Source organism: Mus pahari, chromosome 15 (genome assembly GCF_900095145.1).
Source record: "Mus pahari chromosome 15, PAHARI_EIJ_v1.1, whole genome shotgun sequence".
Taxonomy (NCBI): domain Eukaryota; kingdom Metazoa; phylum Chordata; class Mammalia; order Rodentia; family Muridae; genus Mus; species Mus pahari.
Genome location: NC_034604.1, coordinates 17,637,820 through 17,653,363, shown reverse-complemented (window position 1 = coordinate 17,653,363; position 15,544 = coordinate 17,637,820). Strand labels below are relative to the sequence as shown.

The 15,544-nt window shown below is 40.5% G+C and overlaps 1 protein-coding gene across 2 annotated transcripts in view; it reads left to right on the top strand.

Moving 5' to 3' along the window:
• The window catches only part of Ccdc178 (coiled-coil domain containing 178), a 358,443-nt gene that overhangs the window by 235,069 nt on the left and 107,830 nt on the right, over positions 1–15,544 (top strand). For both annotated transcript variants that reach the window (XM_021214517.1, XM_021214519.1), the window contains one exon: positions 13,776–13,925. In XM_021214517.1, the coding sequence (XP_021070176.1) occupies positions 13,776–13,925 (150 nt within the window). The remainder of the gene's footprint in view (positions 1–13,775; positions 13,926–15,544) is intronic.

Sequence of the window (15,544 nt, the reverse complement as noted above, 5' to 3'; positions counted from 1 at the left end):
CTTCCTTCCTTCCTTCCTTCCTTCCTTCCTTCCTTCCTTCCTTCCTTCCTTCCTTTCTCCTCCTCCTCCTCTTCTTCTTTTTTCTTTTTTTGTTTTGTCTGTCAGTCACTTACTGAACCTGGGCCTGGGTGACTAATTCAGTTAAAATGATTGGTCAGTAAACCCAGTCATTCTTCTGTACTTCTGTATCTACTCTTTCAGTCATTACAAGGTATAAGCCATTGCTAGATGGTTTCTGTTTTGTGTTTTTCCCATGAGTGAACATTCACATCCATAGAACTTAATTCAGGCTTGTCTGCTTACATGAGAAGCACTTATGGGCTAAGCTGCCCCTTGGTGTGTTTATGGGCTTCACCATACGACATGCACAGCATTTACTCTGCATTCATTAAGGACTATTTCTCAATCAGAACTAAGTTCTAAATGCAAAACTGTTTCATTTTGTGTCCTAGCCCATGGAGAGGCCAGCTTGCTGTACTCTTTTCTGTCCACACTTCTCTTCAGTTTTTTTCAGAAGACTGAAAGTGAGATACTATCATCATAGTCCTATGTATGAGGAGGTGAACGCACCTGTCATGAATTTACCCTTATTTATATTTCCTCGAGTGGACACAGAATTGTAAAGTGTCTCTGTGACTCTAACCTTTCAGGCAGAGTTAAGATTTGCAGTCGCACACATTCACTGTCACAATTATATCAATTATATCTGGCCAGGAACAGAGACAAGGCAGCCATGTAGCCCCCAACGCAGGGCCCTCCTTCCACTGCGGGATTCTCAACAGACAGTTGCAGCTTACTCTGGTAAGAAAACATAGGTTAAAAGTTTCCTGGGTCTTGTTCTTTCCTACATTCATTTCCAAATGGCAGTATAGGAAGGAAGGAAGCCTGGAAAGCCAGATTGTGGAATATGGCAGAGTGAAGAGACAGCATCTGAAGGAGGAAGGTTGGTGGGTCCAAGATCTTAGAGGACCGAGGAATGGGGAAATAGATGTGAAATGGCCAGATAGTCAGTAAAAATATTTTGTTGGAGAAAATGAAAAGGTAGATGTCTGTGGCCTCTGCCGCAGCCTATGGTGGTGCGGTGGCCCCTGCTGTGGCAGAGGCCCTGTGGGTGTCTGTGATCTGTGCTGCCACTGGAGACCATGGGGAGGTCCATGGTTTGGGCTGAGGCCAGCAACCCTGTAGTCCTCCGTCCATGATGCTGCTGACTGTAAAGGGGACGGGTGCTTCTTTTTCCGTGGTGTTGATGACTGCAGACACACGTAATTGAGACTGAGAGACACAGAGGCTTCTGTGACAACCTCTCCCTCCCCAGTCTCAACCCCCCCTCCCCAAAATAAACAGTCTAGACAGGAAGCCAATGAAGAAAACTTAAAACACTGTGATGGGGATGGTGAAGTGAAGGCATTTGAAATTGATGGTGCAGGACTCAGTTTTCTTTAAGGGCCTGGCCGCTCCGAGGTTGACCTTGATCCAAGAAGTATGTGGGCAACACAAATTGGACTTGGTATTTTTTTTTTCTTCTTTTTTAGAGAAAGGTTTCAGGGAGTGGGGGTGGACATAGACTGACCAGGAAGTGACTGAGATCAGAGTGAAATATGTGAAATTTTGAAGGAATCAATAAAAATATTATGTTGTGGGGAGATAAGAAACTGAACAGTCGCAAATTTGAGGAAAAAAGCAAGCCGTAGTGGAATACAGACATAAATTTGGTAACTCGTTATGTTGGCATTGGCTTTGGCCCCCTTTGCTTGGGGTTTGGACTACTTTGTGTTAAAGTTATATGCATTCAAATGCATCATCTGCCCACTTAACCATCTGAGGAGACTGCAAATACTGATCAAATAGCCTACACACAACAAAATACTGCATTATAATTTCTTTCTGTCACTACAAGTCTTTTGGGGGGAGTTCAGGTTTTGGGATTTTTTTTTTGTTTGTTTGGTTGGTTGGTTGATTGGTTTGGTTTGGTTTTTTTTGTTTAATTTAATTTAATTTTTTATTTATTTGATTTACAACCTGCTCACTGTCATCCTCTCCACCATCTCCTCCCACAATCCTTCTCCCATCCCCCCTTCCTTCTTCTCCCCCCTCCCGATCAGGTGCCCCACCCCAAGTATTCCCCCTCTCCTCACACTTCAAGTCTCTGAGATGTTAGGTACTTCCTCTCCTACTGAGACCAGACAAGGCAGCCCAGCTGGAAGAACATATCTCAAGTACAGGCAACAGTTTGGGGGATAGCCCCACTCCAGTCTTTCAGGAACTCAAACAGTGGCTGAGGCTTGAGGACTCTTATAAAAAATATATATGAGGAAGAATTGCAGGCCTGAAGGGGATAGGAACTGCACAGGAAGACCAACAGAGTCAACTAACCTGGACCCTTTGGGCTCTCAGAGTCTGAGCCACCAACCTAAGAACGTTGTCCACTGGCTAGACATAGGCCTCCCCACTCATATGTAGCAGATGTGCAGCTTGGATTCATGTTTCCTTAAGTCATAATCGGCCCTTCCCCATGTGCTGAATTGTGTAGAAGTCATCCTTTTTCGCCCTCATTCTCTGGTTAGCACTCCATTTTAAAGGTCATTGCTCCAGGTCGTGTCTACACCACTTCCTCCAACCCCTGTGCCATGCAAAGTGGTAGGAACATCACATTTAATTAGCCATTCTGAAGATTACCTGCAAAAATTAAAATTCAGCTTAGCAAGATAAGGTCCATCCTGGACTCACACAATAGAAGTTGCAGAAGCAAAAACTAAGCAGACCCCTAGCCTGCCTTCTATGAAATACACTTAACAAACTGAGACATGGATACAAGAGACACTTCAGTACTGTCGATGCTATCTTAGCATGTCTGACAGCTTTCTGCAAAATTATTGATTCCATTTTGAGAGTACTTTAAAACTTTCACTACTTATAAGGGAGCGTTGTTGAAGTTACTATTGATTGGTTGTAACTGTCTTTTTTAGTATTTGCCACTGTCAAAAAGAAAAAAAAATGCCTTGAAATAGTGGTCCGTCCCACACAAACCTAACTACAGTTCCAATAGACCTTGAACGTGAGGTCTATATTGCAGCTTCATTGTGAAGTATACTGGAACAGTAATTAAATATCTAGAAAAGATCTGGAAAGGGACTGAAAGTACCTATTTTAAGTTTTGGAGTCCATTCCATCTCTCCAGTTTTACTGCAACTGTAGGTGTAAAATAGGCTATGTGCAATATAAGTATAAGTAAGTGAACTTGGACATTGATGTGCCAGTGAACTGCATTCCCAATGAAGGAGCTACAGAAAGAACTCAAGGAGCTGAAGGGGCTTGCAGCCCTATAGAAGGAACAACAATATGAACTAACCAGTACCCCCAGAGCTCCCAGGGACTAAATCACCAAAGAATACACATGGAGGGGCTCATGGCTCCAGCCACATATGTAGCAGAGGATGGCCTGGTTGATCATCAATGGGAGGAGAGGCCCTTGGTCCTGTGAAGGCTCTATGCCCCAGTGTAGGGGAATGCCAGGGCCAGGAAGTAGAGTGGGTGGGTAGGGGAGCAGGAGGAGAGGGGGAAGGGATAGGGGATTTCTGGAGGAAAAACCAGGAAAGGGGATAACATTTGAAATGTAAATAAAGAAAATAGCTAAGAAAAAAAAGAAGCAGGAGTGGTATAGATTTTACTGCAGAGCTATGGTTTACTGATCCTTTGTCCTCTACCCTGGGATTAAGTTCATTTGAACAGTAGACACAACTCAAGATAAGAGGTGCTTCAGGTGTTTTGGATCCTAGTTATACTTGAGATGCATGCGAAGGATTGAGGGGTGACCCAAATACTGAGCAAAAATTGATAGGGATATGTGTGGGTTCTTTGTGATGAGAGGGATCATGGAACTAACATTGTCAACAGAGACAATGTATAAATGAGGGACTTTTATCAGACTGTGAACATCTTGCGTTTGGTACCTCTATTTTGTGCTTTATGATACTTGGAAAAGCCAGGAAGAAATGCCTAAAATTAAAAAAAAAAAAAACAAAAAAACTTTTCCAAAGAATATCTAGTGTTTTCTTTATCTGGGGGTGGTTACCTTTTATAATTTTGGGGGGTATTCAGAAGTAAGAGCATTCAAACCATCAGTTTAGACTCAGAGAGGCTGTGATTCATGTCTGAGACTGGGAACAGACTGAAGCCAGGAAAGGGTGTTGGATACAAACTATATCGGTCGCTCATCTGGATTTGGTATTATTCATGTATGATCTAAGACAAGAAACTGGCCCTCTTGTCCTCCATTTCCACACCACAAGTGTAAGAAGATTGGGGGTTTTGTTGTTGTTGTTTGCTGTTGTCAAATCTTATTTCTGAAGGAACTACATCATGTGTAAAGCTAACCTGAAGGTAGAAATGACAGTGGTTGTGTGATGTACCACTTTGTGGTTATGTGTGACATCTAATTGGCATGTGTTATTTTCGAAGAAAGGAAATTTCTTTTTAATCTGTCATAATATGAACATGGACATGACTATGAAAAAGTTCAAAATTAAGCCTTGAATATACCAAGAGGCTAGATTATCAAACCTTATCAATACATATGGCAAAAAAAAAAAAAGAAATTGAATCTTTGAATTTTGTCAGCAATTTCTGCACACACACATCTGCTTCCTCCTCCTCCTCCTTTTAGATTAACTCCTCTCTAGTTTGTAATGGAGGTATGAGGTCGCCTCTTAGTGTGCATTTATGTGGTGCACTGCTCCTCTATTCCTTAACTCTTTTCTGCTGATGACCTTTTAAAGCAGCGTAATTAGAATAAGTTGTGGTTATTGTATCAGAATGTGCATCCCATGGGCCAACAAGGCAGCACATTAATTCTCTGCATCACCCACTCAGTGTGCAGTGCCATCAGCACAAAGATATTATTCTTTGTAATTACATAAAGAAAGGGTCTATTTAGTGTTAAGTGACCTTTCCATGACTGATCAGTCTTTGCCACCAGTGAAGTAGAAACGTACATCATTAAAATGTGCGTAAACAGGAAACCCTTCTAAATCTCAAGCCATCCTAAGCAGGACTTTCTCTGGAAGAGGAAATGGCTGTTGGATCCACACTAAAGATTGACACAATAAAAAAAAAAAAAAAAAAAAAACAGCTTTAGTATATAAATAAATTGAGGTATAATTAAATTGAAATAACGCATGAACATACTTTACAGGGAAAGGATGCTGTGTCTCTGTTTCATAATTTTAAATCACACCACAGGAAAACATCCTTAAGAACAAAAATACTTGGGTTAAAATTTAAAGATGAATAACAAATACGTTAGCGAAATTAATACTGCCATGATCAGTTACTATTTCAGAACTGTTTCTGAGATGGCACGTGCTTTATTTAGGTCATTAAGTTGGAGTATTTCATCAGGAATACGACTGATTAGGTGACGCTGCTTCCCTCTTGCTGTTCATGTCTGTTCCCTGTTTGTTTCTGTAATCAGCTAGTTGGAATACCTAAAGATATGGTTCTCAACCTGTGGGTCACCCCCCCCACAACCTGTTTGGGGGCCAAATGACCCTTTCCCACGGGTCACCTAAAGCCAACTGAAAAAAAAATCTAAATCAGGATTTCTAACAGTAGTGTGTGCAGTTGTATAGTAGCAATGAAATAATTTTATGGCTGTGGGTTGTCACAATATAAGGAGCTGTGTATTAAAGGGCTGCAACTTTAGGAAGGCTGAAACCCTCTGCTCTGAAGGAATATCTAGTACAAAAGAAAATCTGATCAAGTAGAAATTTAATGCTTAACTTAAACTGGGTGCATGGTTCAGCTGGTAGAACTTATGTTTAACATGCAGAAAAACCCAAGTTGAATCCACAGCACTGTGCAAAACTAGCCACGATGCTCCACAACTTTAATCCCAGCACTTGGGAGGTGGGGATCAAAAGCTGCACTTCATCCTTCACTCCATGGCGAGTTCAAAGCCAGCCTGGGATACACGAGACTGTCTCACAGCAAACACATAGTATGAGGGACACTCTTGTATGTGTTCTTAAATGTCCCTATAGAGGAAAAACGTTCCTTTCATTTTGAACACATACCCACATTAACTGAGTGCTTCTGAGGGTTTATTAAAAGTCTCTATTTCTGGACTGAGGTTTCCTGTTGAGAACATGCGCAGACTCCAATTTGTGGACTATATTTGGAAATCCATTTAAAAGCTGACCCTTTCCTCAATGTTTGCTCCTCACTTTGTCCAGAACTGGTCTGTCATAGAACTACTCTGTACGTCTGTACATTCTGCCTCTAACACATAGCCTGTTCTAATGATACTATCTCTGTGAATGGCTCGAACTCCTTATCTGAGGGAACTCTCCTACTCTAAAACTGTATTTTTCCATGTGATATTTATAGTCCCCGGTCAGACACATACAATGAAAAGAAATGGAAAGACAAGGAACAGATATAATTAATGTGAAACAGTCAGAAATTCCAAGTCACGTATCAGTTGCAAGAGGCAATGTGATAATGATCATTAGAAATGTTTAATAAATCAAAACAGGAAATCATCGACAATGTAACCTATTTGGGGAGTTAGGATGAGGAGTTCCCTTTGAGTGCTGGACTAGCATAGTTACAGAAACCCTGACCTTGAAGTCTGGCGGGGAGAGCTCTGCCTGGCCAGCTCTTAATACAAGCTTCCCCCCAGCAGTGTCTCTTCCAGCATCTGAGTATATCGCTTGCCCACTAAGTGTTTGTTGTATCTTTTTAATTAATGATTGAATATAGAGCATATTGTCAAAACCCATCATGTGCAGACTTTGAGGCATACAACAACCTTGATGCAGAGGGCTGATTTGTTCACTTACAAATCAAGAATGTTCTTTTAAGACTAATTATTACAGAACTCAAGTTGGACAAGAGACTGGTTGCCATGGCAGCACAGACAAGGAAGTTGGTCCTGGGAGAGTTAAAACAGTTATTTACTCCTCTGAGGCTTCAGGGTATCGACACATATCACTCTTACAGGCTTGCTCCTCTGGAACACTGGGGAGAACTGCTTTCTGTAGTAATTGGCATATAGATTTTTAAGGGGGTAGCTATGCAATAATGCCTCTGTGCACACAGTAGGTGATGCATCTAATAAAGCCTATACAGTCCATCTCCGCTGTACTGTTGGAGAATTGGTATATGTTTTTGAACATACTGTGCATGTGCATTGGTGAAGTTGAGCATTTCCAGGATGCTATGACTGTAGCCTAATGTATGTTCATCAAAAAGAGCACTTCTGAGGTGAGTACTCATAGCGAGCTGGAGACCCAGTCCTCAGACTCGTTTACTCAGAAGCCTATATCTGCACATCCTAGGAAATCAGTCTTAGCCATTACGTTTACTTCAGTGACATCAAAATGTCACTAAAAGACTGGGTTGATGGCCCAGTCAATGAAAGGCTTGCCTCATAAGCATTAAGACTTGACTTCAATCCCCAGAACCCACATTTTAAAAAGCCAACATTACTGTAATCCCAGTTCTAGGGAGGAGGAGAAGACAGGCAGATCCCTTGGGGCTTGCTGGCCACCCAGCCTACTTTGCTTGGTGAGCCCTAGGTCACAGAGAACTAAAAAGCAAAGAAGGTAGATGATACCTAAGAAACATATCTGAAATTGTTATTCTCATCCATGTACACACTTATGAACACATGCATATGTGCATATGTGAATCAAATGCACATTTATGCACTTCCAAACTCAAAAACCCCATTTACCCAAAGTTCTCCGGTATAAAAATCACCAACCTAGTTCCAAAAAGTCTGGAGAGCCATGCAGATGCAGATTAGGTGGTACGTAATTGATAGTGTTTAGTCACTTCTCTATTACACTGACAATCACCAAAAGAGAAATAGCTTAAAGAAGGAAAGACTATTTTTGGCTCCCAGATTCAGAAACCTCAATCCATATTTAGCCTATTTCTATTGCTTCTAGACTGCAGTGAGGCAGAGCAACATGGTGGCAATACATAGAGGAGGAAAAGTACTTACCTCCTACCAGTCAGAAAACAGCAACAAATGTCTGGGACACAAGACATCTAGGAAACTCATGTCCCCATGACCTGCTTCCTCTACCTATGCCTCAACTAGCTCTACCTATTAGAGAACCAAGTCTTCAACACATGATCCCGAGGAAAGTGTTCATATCAAAACTAGATCAGACTATGTAGTGACCTGGCTTCTGTGGTGCCACAACTCTTAAAACTTCAGTACTTGCAGCTGATCCTGAGTTACACCAGTATCCACCAGTGGGGTGGGGTGGGGGAGGGGCTGCGTGGGTGTCTTTCATTGCTTGTGCCATCAGTAATACCTTAAATACCAATGGACTGCAGAACATGCGACATATCTATGTGAATCTAATTCACAAGTTATATAGCAATACCCTAAAAACCCTAAAGGGGCCAAGAAAACGTTTCCCTTGATTCTCAAATTTGCTCAAGTGTATGGCAGTCCATGTAGCAGAGTGACTTTGATCCTAGGCCCACTATACATCTCCTAGACTGGTTTGCTCTTCTGCTCTTCTCATCCTAGCCTGGAGCCCCTACTGAGTGCTATCATACCGTAATCTTTTTTAATCCCTAGATTAGCCACAGAGCTGGGACCATAGAATCAACTTAGTAAAGGTTTGTAGAACAAGCAGATGGATGAACAAATAGATAAGAGAAAAAGCTAGTAAGCATGAGGGAGTAAAAATTTGTCAACAAATACTAACAATACAACTTTAATGTTCTGGTGTTTTCTAAGGAGATTCTATTCTTCACAGATGCGGGGTTAAAATTGGCAGGGTGTGGTCTTTGTGCACATAGCAGTTGCTTCCATTCGAGTGCATGGGGGAAGGAAGGAGCAGTCAGAAGCAAACTTAGTAACCAAGAATCAAATGACAGATACATCATCAGGAAAGATCAGAAGAGGCAGCAACAGATAATTAATAATTATATCAACAGGAGATTTTGAATTAGAAGTGGGTCAGGATATGACAACTCTGTTAGAGTAAATACTGATAGAACCTGGCCCCTTTGCCCAGAGAGCCAGATCTGAGTACCTATATTAAGCAACGTTGAGGACATGGATAACACATGACAACATGATTTATTTTATAATATCGTTTAAGGCAAACTCGTCGGTTTTCTACATGTATGCTTACAATGCAAATCTTTTCACCAAAGCCATTTTCTAGTCTTGAGTCACATGTTTCTTTTATCATCTCCTTCATGTCTAGTCCATCTTTAAAGTACATTCTTTGGGAACTGAGGCTATCTCCAGAGTTTGACTTTTATTGGCCTCTATGGTATAATTTCACTGCTGCATTCAACCATTATCTCAAATTTTTCAGTCTTCTGGTTGGAAAGCTCATGATCTTGGACTTAACCAGTGAATATGTCATTCCTAATCAAAGCATGGGCTATATAACGTTGTAAATAAAATATCACAAAACAAGGGATTATATATACCCAACAAGCTCAGGGTGAATTATAGTGAAGCACAACTTCTCAGGGGCCAAAGTTCTCTTTCTCTCAGTGGCCTACTTTACCTGTGGTAAGAAACCTCGAGTGCGGCAGATTACAGGGCAAATGTGGACTGAGCAGAAGGGAGCTTAGTGATTTATCTCCACTGTTGGACATCATTAGGTTTTGTGAAGACAATGCTGCAACGTTTGTAAGGGTGCTGGCGTATACAGTGGTACATAGCACTTGTTGGTATGTGATCCACTGCCAGTATGTCCTGATCAAAGGTCTGGACTCTACTTAAAAGCTTTGCAGTGTTGCACAAGACATTGGTGCTTTGGTTGTTCTGGCCATAACAGTACTCAAAACTTCATTGTGTAATGTGGCCACTTATGATGTTCATGGCTCTATGACACACAATTGGATAGGATGTAAGAGGAGCGAATTGTCTCTGTATCTCAATTCGAGACCATCAGCTACATGGTGTCTAAAACTTTAGACACTGGGCTCTGGATCTATCTCTAGATATCTCATTAACTGATAGCTGATGTCAATACTCTTCATTGACCCACTGACATATAGTCTCCCTCTGTGATCTAGATCTCTTACAAAACAGTCGTCACTGCAAGACCAAATGTCCCCAATGAGAAGGCCAAACAGAAGTTGTACATACCCAACTATGTTATCTATGAACTAGTTGAAAAGTCTCAGCATTATTTCTACAATATTTGACTGGCTGGACAAACCACAAATATATTAAGCAACTATGAAAGGAACAAATAGACTTGACCTATATATGGAATGGCAAGATTTTTTTTAAAAGCGTGTTTGGCTAAAAATATTTTTAGGGCCATTTTACAAAATGAATTTCCCTATTTAATGTCTCATTGTTTTGAGTCCCTTTTCTATAAAGCAAGAATAATAACATCTCATACAGTTGCTCAGAGGGAAAATTCAGTAAACACAGCCTTGTTAGGACACTCCACCTTTCTAATAAGCACTGGAAAGTTAGATGCTACACTATGTTTCCATCGTCCTATCTGAATTTTTATTTTCTTATTGTATCACACATCTGGTTAGAGTAAAATTTGAGCATGCTGGGTAGGATATTTTCTCACTGAAGTAATTGTTGGACTCTTCTTTATTGTGTATGGAATTCATGAATCAATGCATATGTTCAGTTTAGTCCAGCTTTGTGTATAACTGTCAGCAGGAGAGGTGAAATGTCATTCACAGGTTGGTCCAGAAGGTCCATACTTCTTCTCCCAGTGTCATGCCCTATACTCACTTATCCTACAGGAAAGGAATGAAAAGAGGAAATCGTGAGAAAATTAAACTGAAAATGAAGACAAAGTCCAATATCAAATCCACAGTTTAAAGAGTAAGGAAAACTCAATGAGAAACAAAATAAGGCTGTTTCGATAATTTGGAGTTTTGATTTGTCTTCGTTTTACAGGATTTCTATGAGTGGAGGAGCAAAGTGTTTTTCTGTGGGAATACTTTGAGTACCACAAGCCTAGCAAGCAATTCCCCCGACAACAAAAGCTATATATAACTTCAACAGTTTTAAAAAACCCAAAGTTCTAAATAACAGCAGCTAAAGCCAGGCAATGCATATATCCCTGAAAAAAATCTGAAGTGTAAAACCTGATTGTGCCGTATCCTGCCGTACTGAATAGTTTTTTTCACTCCTATAGAGTGGAAAATAGTATAAGTGAATCTTTACCATTATAGTAGCTTGTAGTGTCACAAAGGCTATCATGCAGGTGTTGACAAATAAAATATGTGGTTCTAATATGGAAAATATAGGCCATGTCTAATTGGTATTATGTTAATTTTTCATTTGTCTCCTATACATTCATTCTTCCATTCATTCATTCCTTCATCTTCTATCCATTTATTCATATATCCATTCATCCATCAATTAATTCACCCACCCATCTGACTAGCAATCCACTAATATTTCACCTATGGATTCTTGCATTTGTCCATTCGTTTATTTATCATATACCTATACCTAGTTGCATCAGCTATTCTGAGAAACACCTTTTGTCTGAACAAGTTACTAGTCGCAGCACTCATGAAACTTACAAAGTAGCTTCTATTCAGCTCCTCATTGGTATATTTAATTTCCTAATACAGTACTAGGAGAAGAAACTGTCATATCTCCTAATCATCAAAGATTAACAAATGATTTTAGATATCATATGACACTAAATGTTTACTTATTAAATTATGAAAGTGATTAGCAGGCATTCATGAATCTCCTCTTTATCAGGACTCACTCCCAATGTTAATCATTTCAATCATTCTTAATAATGAGAACCAAATAAATGACAAGTATAATATTGAAATATACTATTTTGAATAAATTCGATATATATGTAAACCAAAGTAAAAAAACACCTGGAATACAACAGTCTAATTATGTATTTATGAAATTTGTTAATAAATTTTTTCCCACAATACCACAAAATTCTTATGACATACTATCAAGTCTGAGTAACTAAATAAAATGTCTTAAATAAATAACTGAATGAGAAAATGAATGAATGAATGAATGAATGAATGAGTTAATGTTACAAGCCAATGTGAATCCACAGAGTTCACACTCAAGGACGTCCTCTGATCTACACAAACATGTAGTCACATGCATTTAACTGAATGCACACATACAAAAATTTCATATTCAGTGATTCAGACTGAATAAACAAACAAAAAGCTTAAGTGACCTTATTTTGACAGCAGTAGTACATTTATCAGGTTTTCAATCCAACAAACTGAGAGATCCTAGTGAATGTTTAGGTATCAAAATGTATGACAGTCATCATTTAAAAAGTGACTCCAACAAATGAAAATATTCACAAACCTTGTCCTCCTAAGGAAATATAATTCCATGTGAACATAGATCAGTTTATAAGATGCAATATCCCAATATTTTGAATAATCACACCAGAATTAAGACAAGGGCATGTGAGATGTATCTCAGTTCATCATTTTGGCTTCCTGAAGAACACCCGTGACAGTGTTTATCATTCCTGTTCAATAGGGAGATCAGGAATCCATGAGAAATATGTCTGCTGGCCTTAATAAATCTTTAGGTATATAAATACAGAAATATTTGTACAGGCAATTTTCTGCTGAATTACATTTTCCTGTTCAGATTCTCATACCATCTATGATTTCTAACAGCAACACCAAAGGTTTGATAAGAGAGTGCCTTTCACACAGGAATGCTTTAATTACTTTACACTAGTTATTTTTATATCTAGTAGTTTAATCACCATGGTTAATCTCTTTATGGGTCTCAAAACATTTTCAGCCAGGTGAATTGTATATTAGATCAAGTGTTGTTAATTCAGAATAGGTTCACACCAAAGGAATGATTAGATTAACATGTTTGAAAATACTAAAGTCTGTTAGTAAATTTTAGTTTCTGAAGCATCTAAGAGCAAACCTCTCTCTCTCTCTCTCTCTCTCTCTCTCTCTCTCTCTCTCTCTCTCTCTCTCTCTCTGTGTGTGTGTGTGTGTGTGTGTGTGTGTGTGTGTGTGTGTGTGTGTGTGCAAATGCCCATGCCATAGTGCATGAGCAGAGGTCAGAGTACAAGCACAGCTGTGGTTCCTCTGGAGCCATATATTTGCTCCATGAAATGGATCTCTCACTGGGTCTGGGGGGCTTCCAGCTCATTAGTCTAGACTGGAAGCCCGAGATCCTCCCACCTCGGCCTCCTCAGTGCTGAGATCATAGCTGTTTACCACAGAGCTTGGCTCTTAAGGTAGGTCCTGAAGATGGGACAGTCCTCCCGTTTACATGACAAACACTTTACAAAGGGAGCTATTCCCACTCCTCTTCTCTGTTTCTGAGAATGTTTTCTGAGTGTCAACACCCAAATCCTGTAGACAGAAGTGTTTTCCACCCATTTGAGCATAGGAACCTGGGTGGGGAACAGGAAAGAAGCTGTAGGGGTGAGGAGTGGAGTCTCCTAGGGCAGCTTGGTCACTGGGTTGACGGAGAGAGAAGTCCGTCGTAAAAGGTAGGTGCACTCAGAGAAATCGTGCATCATTATTCAAAAACAAACAAATAAATAAAGCAAGCTAAATCCCTGCATCCAAAGTGAGTACAACTAAGGAGCTTGTTGGTGTCAAAGCACACATTTTCCACTAATTTGTTTATTTATACATTATGTGTTAGAATATTTTGAGTATTTTAAAAATAAAAGCATTCAAACAAATTTGCATGATTTTAACTTATATGTGTCTGTGTGTACATGTACAAATGCACATATATATATTAATACGTTTTTTTCTTCTAGCAATGTCAAGATGATTTACTGGAAGAAAACCTGCGTTTAGCCAAAGAGTATCAAAGCACACAGCTTATGTTCTTAAAGGAGAAAGAGGCTTACTTCAACGGATATGACAGACTGCTGTCACTCAATTTTTCTCTTTCTGATAAGAAAAAGGTATTGACTTTTTATTTTAATTTTTATTAAATTATTTTATTTATTTACATTCCAAATATTCCCCCCTCCTGTTTCCTCCTACCCGAGTTCTTCACCCCATCCCACTTCCCTTTACCTCTGAGAGAATTTTCTACATGTACCCACCCCTACCTAACCCCACCAGCATCCCCTTCCCTGGGGAATGAAGATTCTACAGGACTCCCACTGAGTCCAGACAAGGCTACATATGTAGCTGGGGCCACAGACCAGCCCATGTATGCTCTTTGGTTGGTGGCTTAGTCTCTGGGAGCTCTGAGGGGTCCTGGCTAGTTGATAATGTTGTTCTTCCTATGGGGTTGCAATTCCCTTCAGCTCTTTCAGTCCTTTCCCTAACTCTTCCATAGGGGTCCCCGACCAAGTCCAAAGCTGAGCTGTGAGTATCTGCATCTGTCTCAGCCAACTGCTGGTAGATGCTCTCAGAGGACAGCCAATCTGCATCTGTCTCAGCCAACTGCTGGTAGAGGCTCTCAGAGGACAGCCAAGCTAGGCTCCTGTCTGCAAGCACAGCATGGTATCAGTAGTAGTGCCAGGGTTTAGTGGCTGCACATGGGATGGATCCCACATTGGTCCAGTCACTAGATGGCCTTCCCTTCAATCTGTGCTCCATTTGTGTCCCTGCATTTACTTTAGACAGGATCAATTCTGGGTCAAAAATTTTGAAGATGGGAAGGTAGCCCGTGCCTCAACTGGAGTCCATGTCTATCTATTGGGGCTGTTCTCTTCAGGCTACATCTCCCCACTGTTGGGCATTTTGGCTAAAGTCATCCCCACTGAGTTCTGGGAGCCTCTCGTATCCTAGGTCTCTGGAACTTTCTAGAGTTTCCCCTCATAACCACCCTCACGCTGCTGCATATTTCCATTCATTCTCCTGGCCCTCTGGGCTTCTTTCCTGTCTCCCACCCCCATACCTGATCCTGCCCCCTATTTCTCCTTCCAGTTCCCTCTCCCACCCAGGTCCCTCCATCCATCTGCCTTCCATGATTATTTTCCTCTCCCTTCTAAGTGGGATTGAAGTAGCCCCACTTGGAACTTCCCTCTTGTTAAGCTTCATAAGGTCTGTGAGTTGTATCATGGGTATTCTGAACTTTTTAGCTAATGCCCAGTTATCAGAGAGTACATATCATGCATGTCATTTTGGGTCTGAGTTACCTCACTTGGGATGATATTTTCTATGTCTATCCATTTACCTGCAAAGTTCATGACATCCTAGTTTTTAATAGCCAAATAGTATATCATTGTCTAATTGAACCACATTTTTTCTTTTTTTTTCAGTTTTCTTTTTTTTTAACTTATTTTACTAGATATTTTCTTCATTTACATTTCAAATGCTATTCCGAATGTCCCCTATACCCTCCCCCCACCCTGTTCCCCTGCCCACCCACTCCTACTTCTTGGCCCTGGCATTCCCCTGTATGGGGCATATAGAGTTTGCAAGACCAAGGGGCATCTTTTCCCATACGATGGCTGACTAGGCCATCTTCTGCTATATATGCAGCTAGAGACACGAGCTCTGGGGGTACTTATTAGTTCATATTATTGTTTCACCTATAGGGTTGCAGACCCCTTCAGTTCCTTGGGTA